Here is a 12,500-nt window from a genome sequence, read left to right on the forward strand (position 1 = left end):
CTCCTCATAAAGTGACTCACCAAATCTTCGTTAAGTGACTCAGCAACTCTTCATGAAGTGACTCGGCAAATCCTTGTAAAGTGACTCAGCAACTCCTGAAAAAGCCACTCAGCAACTTCTCTAAAGCTTCTCAGCAACACTTCGTAAAGTGACTCAGCAACTCCTCGTGAAGTGCCTCAGCAACTCCTCGTATAGCGACTCAGCAACTTCTCATAAAGCCACTAAGAAACTCCTTGTGACTCAGCAGAAAGAAGAACGGCGTCCAACCATCCGCTTGAAGTGTCGCCATGGCAACGTCACCTTATCACCATGGAGACAACAAATAAAGACACTGAGATAAACTTTGTGTTGATTTTTAAACACACACACAGTCTTTAAATCTTTAAACTCCACTTCCTGTTCTTCCACATTAAACTTCCTCCAGAATAAAAGTCTAACCAGTCGTCCCACAAAGCAGAGATTCGGTCCAGAGAATAAAACTAAACCGGAGCTTCTCCTCAGTTCAACCTGCAGTTCATCAAATCCTTCAAAATAAAGTCCAGGTCCCGTTTTGACGAAGCGTCTCGGAGCTTCTATCTCGGCCTAAAAGTCCCTCGGCAAAGAATTCTCACCTTCAAAGTGAATCAGGAAGTGTCTAAGAGTCTAAGAGAGCAAGGAGTTGACAGCAACTTTGATCTCACTAAGGAGGTTGGTCAACCGCCGTCTGCTGAAAGCTGATTGGTCGTCAGCGAGAGGAAGATGCTCTGTGATCCTGAAGCTTCCTGAGGCTAAAAGTAGCACATAGTGACGTCACTCTTAAGAAAAATCTTAGAATATTAGAATTCCGTGAAATTTAAGAGTTTTGTTAGAATGTTTCCTCCCTAAGATCAAAGGAATTCACAAAGCATCTAAAACACTAAGAGACCTCCTCGGGTGAAAAACCACTAGAAGTAGTGAGGAGGACTTCAAGAAGAGTTCCTCAAACCAACAAGATGACGGAAATACAAAGAGAAAGGAAAGATGTTCTCCGTTTGTTTATTCAGTGGCACCGCCCCCCCCCCCCCCATTAACCATCAAGCAACTCTTAGGCTTCTTAAAGTCCTCCTCGCTACTTCGACTGGTTTTCCACCTGAGAAGCTTCTTAGGGCTAAAGATGCTTTGTGAATTACTTTGATCTTAGGAAGGAAACATTCTAAGAAGTTTTAAATTTCAATGAATTCTAAGATTTTTCTTAAAAGTGACGTCACTAAGAGCTACGGTTAGTCTGAGGACGCTTTGTGAATACGGACGCAGAAGTTTACGGACAAACCATCAAACTGTGGATGTTTCCTGACCGACGCCATCTTGGGGAAACCTGCCCCAAGGGATTGTGGGAGATCAAAGACGGCGTGGCGGCAGCTCCAGCCAGAATATCAACATTTGAAAAACAAATACAGACGTTGTCAAAGAAAGAGTCTTGAAGCCAGATGTGGATGAGGATCCAGATGTGGAGGATCCAGTAGATCCAGTAGATCTCGTGGACAAATGGGATCTAGTGACACCGATCTGAGGCGTCAACAAACCGGGGATGTCCCGCCAAAATAAAATGCTGGAAATACCAGTCAGTCCGAGTGTGAAGAGGCTTTTCCCCTCAGGCCCCGCCCACAATAAAAATACACAAACGCGTCACAGATGGGTAGCGCCTTTATTTGTTCGAAGGAATTTTGCATAGGAAACATGGGAGTCACTATGACGGGTTGCCATGGCAACGCAGACAAGTCTGGAGGGGGGAAAGGGGAGAACCCACACACACACACACACACACACACACACACGCACACACAGACACACACACACACAGAATGGAAAACTACTGATGGCGACAACGACGGTGGCGGCGCAAAAAAAAAAAAAAAAGGCCACCGCATCCCGCGAAAGCGTCGTAGAGGCAACGAGGTTTCAGTGGAAGGTGGGCGGGTCTGTGATTCGAGGGGGGGCGGGGTTTATTGTGGTGGGCGGGTTTAGGACTCGGACTGCCCCGTTTAAAGCTCGACTTCCTGGACTGGGACAAATGGGGGCGGGGCTTATAAGTGTGCAAGTGGGTGGGCTTAGTTTGGACGATAAGGGAGCGTGGCTAGTCGGACTAGTCAGTTACAGTAGTTTCAGCTAGTTTCTAACCTCGTTGACGAGTTTGAACTCGTGTTATAAAGGTTTTAATCGTTTTTTTTTTACTACTAGTTGTTTAGTAGATTGATGTAGTTTGTAGCTAGTTGTAGATTAGATCAGTGAGCTACTTTGACTCATAGTTAACTCATAGTTAAAGTCGAGTAGTTAAATAATTTAACCAGTTTTCAACTGCTTATTTACAAATTTGAACTAGTTTTCAACTAGTTACTGAATATTTTTATCTTGTTGTGGTCTCGTTTTTGAACTCGTTTTCAACTAGTTGTGGACTAGTTTCGTGATAAAAAAAAAGTTGTTTAAACTAGTTTATACTAATTGTATCTTGTTGTGAACTAGTTAATTAATCTTGTACTATTTTTAACTAGTTTCTGACTAGCATTACCTTGTTGTGGTAACTGGACAACAGCTAGTAGCAACTACTTTTGTACTGTGTGTATTTAACCAGTGTTAATTTTTAATTAGTAAACAACTAGTTTTAAATAGTTGTGGACGAGTAAACAACTACTTAGGCTTGTAGAATTTTAACGAGTTGTTGACTAGTTTTAAGGAGTCGTGTAAGTTTTGCACAAGTTTGACTGGTTGACTAGTTTTTCAACTGATTTTTAACTAGTCAACAACTACATTTTAAATGTAAATTATTTTTTTTTATAATTTTTTTTTACAATTCATACTACTTGTGGTTTAGTTTTGTACTAGTTTTAAATAGGTGAGGTAATTTTAAATAGTTGTTGACTACTTTAAAATAGAATTGGGGAACAAATAAGCCCCGCCCTTCCCTCCATGGGGGGCAGTCGTCATGGCGATGATGAAAGGATTTTGACACTTTGAGGCATCGAGGGAGAAAAAACATTGTACGTAACAACCTATCGTTTTTTTTTTTTACATGTTTTCTTTTGGTTATGGAGAGCATGCAGATTATAATCTCACGGTTGTACCGATAATCCGCGGAAAGGCTACCGGTGGTCAACAGTTACAAACGGTTAAATCAGGAGATCGCGTTATAATATTCACAGGCACTACTTTTTTTGTTCGTCTTTTTTTATGTACACAGTGTAAATATGCTGGTTTATTTTTCGGATATATTGCCCCTCCCCCCCCCCGCTTCGTAAAGATTAGCCGCTAACGGCAATTTTTTTTTTTTTTTTTAACGATTCCGGTGCATAGTTGTCATGCAGACTCGACTGCCATGTTTGGGTTTTTTTGCCGAGACTTCGGTTCGTTCACAATACGGATTCCGACAAATTCCGACCTCATTGAAACCCTGTTTTTTTTTCTTTTTTTTTTCTTGACGTAGCAGTTCAAAGTTTGTTATTTCCGAGAAAATAAATACAAAATACTCCCCAAAATTTCTCGATGCTAGCAGGTGAGTTTTATTTGCTGGTGTGAGTTTAGTTCATTTGGTTAGCTAACGATCGGGTTTACCAACGCGAGTTTCTCAGTCGTTACTAATTCGTGAGCCACTATTTGGCAAGGCATCGATCGGGATGCTCATGTTAGCGAGTAGCTGCTAATTTAGCCACGAGCTAGCAACCAATTGATGAGATAGCCACTAATTAGCGAGCTAATAGCAAGCTAGCCACCAATTAGCAAGCTATTAGCGAGAGTCCCGCAAAGTAGCGGGCTACTAGTGAGCCAACTGCTGATTAAAAAGCTGTTAGCAAACTAGCCACCCATTAGCGAGCTCGCCTCCCAATAAGCAAGCTATTAGCCAGCGAGCCAGTAATTCGCGAGCTGCTGCTTAGAAAGTCACTCATTAACAAGCTAGCTTGGATTAGCACATGACAGTTTCACCACACTTTTCAAAATGGAGGAGCAGCTCCTGATTCCTGTGAGGAGGTGAAGACGAGCTCGCAGCAAATTAAGAAAGAGATGGAAACAAACAAAAAATGTGTTTTGCATAATCAAGCCATTTATTTTTTTTTTCTTTTTGCATGAAATGATTGGAACACAAAAAAGGAAGATGCGTAAAGATATCGGGGAAAAGGGGGAGGGGCTTCCTTTGGCTGCTTTTTGCTAACACCAACAAACAAACAAAAAAATAATAATTGTAATACCATCAACACAACATCCATTCACAATGTTTCTGAATAATAGTTAAAATAACGTTAAATAGATTTTTAAAAAATTAGGGAACATTACGAAGTTTTCAACTCAAATTCCCTAACAGAAATTTTTTTTAAAAATTCACAACACAAGATTTTTTTTTGTTGTTTTCAAGTGTTTACGAAAAGAGTTCCTGCATTAGAAAAAAGTTGTGACGAATTCGTTAAAACTATACAAACAGGGGCGTCTTTCGACGCTTGAAACCAAAGATAAAAAAAAATTTGGTACGCTAACAATACGCGCGCTGGCCTCCGATTAGCGAGTCGACGATTGTTGAACTGGCAACGATTTGGCGAGCCGCGGATTAGCGAGCTAGCCACCGATTACTGAACCACCAATTGTTATGCTAGCCTCATTAGCCACTATTAGTGCGCTAGCTACCAATTGGTGTGCTCGCTATTAATTGATGAGCCACCAATTAGCTAGCAACCGCTTGCTCATTAGATTAAGTCGCCATCGTTTCTTCTTTTTTTCAATGTTTTTTGTAAAAAAAGAAAAAAAAATTGATTATTGTATTTTTATTTCCGATAACTTTTTGAAGCCCTGGAAGAAAGTTTAGTGCAGATACTTTAATGCCCATGGCTAAAAAAAGGGGCGGGGTTAAGGAACAGGAAGTGGAAACACGAGACTCCACCATCAGAGGAGGCGGGATTTAGCCTGAGGGGGCAGGGCTATTGGTGCATAAAAAGAGGTATGACAGTGTTTCGGGATTTTCGTGAGCCACTGAATTCGCGAGCGAACGAATTCTCAGACTCTCTAAAATTGGCGAGAGCCCCGAATTCACAATCTGACAAATTGACCCACTAATTCACGTTTCCACCATTTCATATGGTCCTTGAATTTGAGATTCCCAAGATCCATAAATCCGCAATGTCCCAAATTCACAATTCCATGATTTCGCAAGCTCAAAGATTTTTGAGCCTACGAATTCACAAGCTCTCAAATTTACGAGATCCCAAATATTTGCAAGATCTCAAATTGCCTCGCTCAAAATTGTCATGCGATCCCGACCTTCAGTGAGCCCACAAATTCACAAACCCGTATTTAGGCTAGCCTACAAGTTGCTCAACCTGCTAATTCACAAGCACAAATTTCCGCTAGTTTACTAAATGTGTAAACCCAGCGATCGGCGAGCTCGCCGCGCGGCTAACCTGCCGCCGTGGTGGACATCGTTGGATTTATATGCGGCTGCTGAAACGGACACAAACCCTGCAGGTAGGACGTGGTATTGCAGCCGCTTGTAAGATTATCGTAAGAGCGGGGGAAAAAAAAAAAGAACCGAGCCTCACGATGTGCGATTTCACCATTTGTTCATTTTTAGGGACCCACAGTAAAACTGGACGGTGGTCTCGTGAACGCTAAATCTGGGAGACGCGTCAAATAAGAAAATAAGTGCAAGCAGGTTTTTTGTTTGTGTTTTTTGTTTGCATATTTCACGTTTATGTTTGCGTGTTGTGAGAAGAGAAATTAAAACGTGTGATGCTACGCTAGTGCTATTTCCACTGCCTTCACTTGACGATTATTCATTGGCCGGTCTTTTTAAACCCTGAATGTAAACATTTCGTAAATATTTTTTACGAATTAAAAATAAACTAATAGTAAAAAAAAAAAAAAAAAAAAAAAAAAAATGATAGTTAATTGTTAGCATGCTAACATGCTAACAGCTAGCTGTATGCCGTTTTTAAGAGTTTGTGAGGCCGTAAAAGCATCGGGCCTAACAACGTCAACGTTCAATAGAATTTGACAGGAACTAGCGCTGATCAGTTTTTGCAAGAGGGGGGAACGTTAAAAGATCGGAAAGATGCCCGAGAAGCAATTAGCCATTTGTTTTCTTTGAAAAAAAAAAAAAAAAAAAAGGCAATATAGCGTTTTCATCTACTAACTACAGTTGCTATGGAAACAGTGTCATCACTAACACTAGAACATGCACGTTTTTTTTTTTTCGTTTTTTTTTTCTTCACGTAAATTCACTTTTGTTCAACGCTAGATTTTTGTGTGTATAAATATTTGTATATATAATATGGACAAAAAAAATACAATAAAATTAAGTCTGTTCACTGCTAAGCTCCACCCCTCCCCCGTGATTTTACGCTCGCAGTCGTTTGGCTAGCTACGGGATTAAGTGCTTTGGATTGGATAGTTGAAGTGGGAGGGGGCGGAGCTCAAAGAGCCTCAGCCAATCAGATGGTTTAAGATTATCTCGTGTTTTTTTCTCTTTTCTTTTTCTTTTTTTACGAAAGTGCGTGAACGCTATGGCAGAAAACATTAGAATTTTGAGAAAACAATGTAAAATGTTAAACATCTTTGCGAGTTGTTTTTTTTAAATCATAGGACTTCATAGCTTTCGTCGTAACGTCGTCAGACTCCACCTGCTTAAAAAAAAAAAAAAATTAATAATTTAAAAACAATTCTATGATAAAGAAAAACAAGTCATGGCCCACATTTTCGGCCATTTTCCCGCTAAACATGATTGTTATCAAATATCTTAAAGGGATTGCTAAACCATGCTAACTAGCGTTCCGCGACACTAGCCAAGAAACACAAGATCTATTCTTTTTCTACCTCAAGTATTTTTAGAGTCCCAGAGGTGCGAGCGGACTTAAGGAAGAAAAAAAAAAATCCGATATACTTTTCCGATGACAGCGCTATCTTTAAGAGGATATTTATTTTAGCTAGCCGCGGATGGCCGAGCCGATGAAAATTGCACTTTCCTTCGCTCCGCTGTTTTTTTTTTTGCTCAGTCCTGCGGTAGTGGTGGATCCCATCCCCCGATGAGCCACGCTCTTGCAGGCTCTCACGGAAATGGTGAGTTAATCAAGGAAGACAGTCCTGCCGAAAAAAACATCGGAACCAAAACACCCCCCCCCCACACACACACACACACACACGCACACACACACACAGGTTCAAGTTCTTTTTAAACCCCCCCTCGTCCAAAGAGGAGGAGGGGTCCGTTTCCAAAGAAAAAAAAAGTCTTGCTCGCCTTCCCGATTCCCGATTTATTCGCGTACCGAACCGGGGGTGCGTTCCATTTCGTGTAAGGACTCGGGTGGAGTGAAGCTGGTGGTTTCGGTGACGTCTGTTCACCCCCCCCCAAAAAAGATCACAAACTGTACAGACTTGTCAAGAAACATCGGAACCCGCCAAGATCCGATCAGAAATCCAACGGGAACTACCAGAATCAAGCGGGATAATCCAGGAATTACCAGGAGAACCACGAGATATTTTGGGGAATTACCAGTAAGCAACCGATGTTCCAGGATCTGGCAGAAGAATCTGGGAAAACCGCCACCATCAATTCCGGGAATTACCAGACTCCAGGGGGGAAAATTCCAGGATCTACCAGGATCTTTGGGAGTACTACTAGAATCCAGTGGCTGAAGAATCTGGGTTTACTCGTATCCAGGGGGGTAATACTCCGGGAAATACCACGATCTTCGAGAACGGCCAGAATCCAACGTTATATTCTGGGAAGGACAAGAATCCAATGGAGCAAATTCCACGAAACTACCAGGATCAAGTGAGATCTATTCCGGGAGCTACCAGCATCCAGTGGAACCTCTTCTGGGAATTACCAGACTCCAGCGGGAATATTCAGGAACTAAGACAATCCAGTGTTCTATTCTGACAACTACCAAGATCCCATGGGGATTTATTCCAGGAAAGACCAGAATCTTTGGGGAACGACCAAGACGGGGGCCAAGATGTTCCAGGAACCACCAGGACCTCGTGGGACATTCCGGGGATCGGGGGCGGAGTCTGTCTGGCACTAAATATATAAGGAGGTGTAGAGTTCTCGGGACATTGGGGGGGGGGGCGGGGGGCGGAGCCATGCTGATGCTGCTGAGTGTGGCGCTGGTGGGGGCGGAGTCAGGCGCAGGGGGTGGGGGGGGGTGGGGGTTGGGGGGGTCCAGGAAGAGGCTTTATCCCAGGTACCACTGTGGAATCAGACAAAAAAAGACATTTGGGATGAGCGTTCGCCACCACTTTCTGTTTACGGTTGCCAAGGCAACGGGAGACTTCCTCAGGGTTTCATCCTTGCTACTTTCATTTTGGTCGCGATAAATTCTTTCTTTTGTTTTTTGCAATAATCGACCAGCAGCTCCTCCACTCGCGACCCCGAAACTTCTACGTTTTGATTGTAAGCGATGATTGTGTTGCCATGGCGACTGAAATGTAGCTTGGGTAATGTTATTCACGTATTTTTACGATTTTGGTCAGTGTGTGTGTGTGTGTGGGTGTGTGTGTGCCCTCGACTTCTCCCCGGTGTTACGTCATGTCTGGTCGCCACGGTGACCAGACGGCCACGGGACGTGACTACCATCGCCAAGGCAACCGCATCCGCCCGTCAAACCCCGCCCTCCCTTTTTTGTTCCTCTCTTTCTCCTCCGACCGTCCCACGCTGCACTTCTTCACACACACACTTTTGACTTTTCATCCAATACTAGTGTGTGTGTGTGTGTGCGTGTCTGTGTGTGTGTGTGTGTGTGTGTTACTTTTTAATCAATACAACTTGCTGATGCGGCGACTTTTCTCCCTCTCTCTCTGATCGCTGTGTGAGCGGATGTCGCTCGCTCGCCCCGCACTGCAGCTCCCTCTGTGTGTGTGTGTGTGTGTGTGTGTGTGTGTGTGTGTGTGTGTGTGTGTGTGTGTGTTTTACACTTTCTGGCACTGCAGAGTTGCTAACATGATAGCATGTTTTATTAGCATGTTGTGTAAGTACTGTTGCCACAGTTACCTTGAAAAAGTAATCTGAATACAAGTAACTTTTTTTTAGTTACTTTGAACAGTGACCAACACCCCCCACCGTCTCCAAGTGACAAGAGCAACTGGTGTTTCCAAACTCACTGCCCGACCCCCTGCTGGTCCGCATTTAACCTTTGACCCCCTGCTGGGAGTAACGCTAAACTAGTCACCCTGAAATAGTAATGCTACAATAATAACACTACAATAATAATAATGTTACAATAGTAACGCCACAATAATAACGCTACAATAGTAACGCTACAATAATAATGCTACAGTAGTAACGCTACAATAGTAACGCTACAATAGTAACGCTACAATAGTAATGCTACAATAATAATGCTACAATAATAACGCTACAGTTACAGTAACGCTACAATAGTAACGCTACAATAGTAATGCCACAATAGTAACGCTACAACAGTAACGCTACAATAGTAACGCTACAACAGTAACGCTACAATAATAACAATGCTACAATAATAAAGCTACAATAGTAACTCTACAATAGTAACGCTACAATAATAATGCTACAGTAGTAACGCTACAATAGTAACGCTACAATAATAATGCTACAGTAGTAACGCTACAATAGTAACGCTACAATAATAATGCTACAATAGTAACGCTACAATAGTAACGCTACAATAATAACGCTACAGTTACAGTAACGCTACAATAGTAACGCTACAATAGTAATGCCACAATAGTAACGCTACAACAGTAACGCTACAATAGTAACGCTACAACAGTAACGCTACAATAATAACAATGCTACAATAATAAAGCTACAATAGTAACTCTACAATAGTAACGCTACAATAATAATGCTACAGTAGTAACGCTACAATAGTAACGCTACAATAATAATGCTACAGTAGTAACGCTACAATAGTAACGCTACAATAATAATGCTACAATAGTAACGCTACAATAGTAACGCTACAATAATAATGCTACAGTAGTAACGCTACAATAGTAATGCTACAATAGTAACGCTACAATAGTAACACACGGTGACTTGGACAATTAACTGTAATCAGATTACTGGTTTAGAAACAGTAATGTGCTAGATTACTCGTTACTGAAATATGTGGTCATAACGTTACTAATTAACGCCTTACTGGCATCACTGGTTAGCATGACCATGCTTGTATTAGCATGAGCATGCTAGCATGCTGTATTAGCAACCGGCATGCTATATTACCATGTTGTATTAGCATTAACCTGTTCGCACATAGCACATTATGCTAGCATGTCGTTTTAGCATTTCAAATGCACCAGCGGGATGTAGCATTAGCACGTAGCATACTGCTGTAGCATGCGCTTCGTCACCACTGTAGCACTACGACGTTAGCACGACGGCTAGCAGCCAACGGTTACCTGCGGTTGCTGCGGGATGTTGAAGCCGGGGTCTCGGGGTCCGACGCTGACGAACCGCTGGGAAGGAGACGTGGTGGGGGTGGAGTAGGCTGCATGACACACACACACACACACACACACACACACACTGTAAACACTCTTTAAAATTCGCATTTTCAGTATGTCGTATTTGCTCCATACTTCACGTCAATCACGGCCGCGAGTTTTTAACCTTTTCTTTCGTTTGCAAGACATTTTTAAGGTTTTAAAAGTGCAGTTTTTCCTCCAGACTTGCTTTTGCCTTTTACACGTCTAAGACATGGAGGCTTAAAAATCGTCTGAAGTGAAAAAGGAACAAAAGTTGCTCCCTGGTTTGATGCCGAAAGATTTAGGTCGGAGAAACAATGGCGGCGTCATGTAAAAATAAGCGTGAATAATTTTTGATGAGCATTAGCGGAGGATTAAACCGTCGCTTGTGTCGTTGCCAGATGTTAGTAAAACCCCAGACAATGAGCAGATTAATGGTGTGGGTGTGTGTGTGTGTGTGTGTGTGTGTGTGTGTGTGTGTGTGTACACTCACTGGGCGAGGTGGGGGAGTGCCCCCCGGCCCCCCCGTCGGTGGAGGAGGAAGTGGAGGAGGAAGTGGAAGATGGCGGTTTGGCGTCGACGGGAAGCGGGACGGGTCGCGCCATCGGGGGTGGGGGAGGGGGGGGCAGCATGGGCGTCGGCAGGAAGGGGTTGTGCACCTTTCCCTGGGAGCCACCGTTGGGCTGGAAGAGGGGGCGGAGTCAAAACAGGAAGTTGAGTTAACGCAGGAAATCGAGGGTAAATACAGGAAGTGTGGAGTTAAAACAGGAAGTGTGGAGTTAAAACAGGAAGTGTAGGGTAAATACAGGAAGTGTAGGGTTAATACAGGAAGTGTAGGGTTAATACAGGAAGTGTAGGGTAATACAGGAAGTGTAGGGTCAATAGAGGAAGTGTGGAGTTAAAACAGGAAGTGTAGGGTAATGCAGGAAGTGTGAAGTTAAAACAGGAAGTGTAGGGTAATGCAGGAAGTGTGAAGTTAAAACAGGAAGTGTGGAGTTAAAACAGGAAGTGTAGGGTAATACAGGAAGTGTAGGGTCAATAGAGGAAGTGTAGGGTTAATACAGGAAGTGTGGAGTTAAAACAGGAAGTGTAGGGTTAATACAGGAAGTGTAGGGTAATGCAGGAAGTGTAGGGTCAATAGAGGAAGTGTGGAGTTATAACAGGAAGTGTAGGGTCAATAGAGGAAGTGTGGAGTTAAAACAGGAAGTGTGAAGTTAAAACAAGAAGTGTGGAGTTAAAACAGGAAGTGTGGAGTTAAAACAGGAAGTGTAGGGTTAATACAGGAAGTGTAGGGTCAATAGAGGAAGTGTAGAGTTAAAACAGGAAGTGTAGGGTTAATAGAGGAAATGTAGGGTTAATACAGGGAGTGTAGGGTTAATACAGGAAGTGTAGGGTCAATACAGGAAGTGTAGGGTTAATACAGGAAGTGTAAGGTCAATACAGGAAGTGTAGGGTTAATACAGGAAGTGTAGGGTTAATAGAGGAACTGTAGGGTTAATACAGGGAGTGTAGGGTTAATACAGGAAGTGTAGGGTCAATACAGGAAGTGTAGGGTTAATACAGGAAGTGTAGGGTCAATATAGGAAGTGTAGGGTTAATACAGGAAGTGTAGGGTCAATACAGGAAGTGTAGGGTCAATACAGGAAGTGTAGGGTTAATACAGGAAGTGTAGGGTCAATACAGGAAGTGTAGGATTAATACAGGAAGTGTAGGGTCAATACAGGAAGTGTAGGGTTAATACAGGAAGTGTAGGGTTAATAGAGGAAGTGTAGGGTCAATACAGGAAGTGTAGGGTTAATACAGGAAGTGTAGGGTCAATACAGGAAGTGTAGGGTTAATACAGGAAGTGTAGGGTTAATACAGGAAGTGTAGGGTCAATACAGGAAGTGTACGGTTAATAGAGGAAGTGTAGGGTTAATACAGGAAGTGTAGGGTTAATACAGGAAGTGTAGAGTTAATAGAGGAAATGTAGGGTTAATACAGGAAGTGTAGGGTTAATACAGGAAGTGTAGGGTTAATAGAGGAAATGTAGGGTTAATACAGGAAGTGTAGGGTTAATA

General features: G+C 42.6%; 1 protein-coding gene across 1 annotated transcript in view; it reads right to left on the reverse strand.

The window, feature by feature from the left end:
* Positions 1-10,356: 10,356 nt before the first annotated feature.
* nfia (nuclear factor I/A) overlaps positions 10,357-12,500 on the reverse strand; it is a gene marked incomplete at both ends in the record, with an annotated part of 33,647 nt that continues 31,503 nt past the window's right edge. Inside the window, 2 exons of the mRNA XM_080506359.1 lie at positions 10,357-10,463; positions 10,934-11,123. Coding sequence (XP_080362485.1) covers positions 10,357-10,463; positions 10,934-11,123 — 297 coding nt within the window. The remainder of the gene's footprint in view (positions 10,464-10,933; positions 11,124-12,500) is intronic.

The sequence above is a fragment of the Blennius ocellaris genome (genome assembly GCF_963422515.1).
Source record: "Blennius ocellaris genome assembly, chromosome: 12".
NCBI classification, from domain to species: Eukaryota; Metazoa; Chordata; class Actinopteri; order Blenniiformes; family Blenniidae; genus Blennius; species Blennius ocellaris.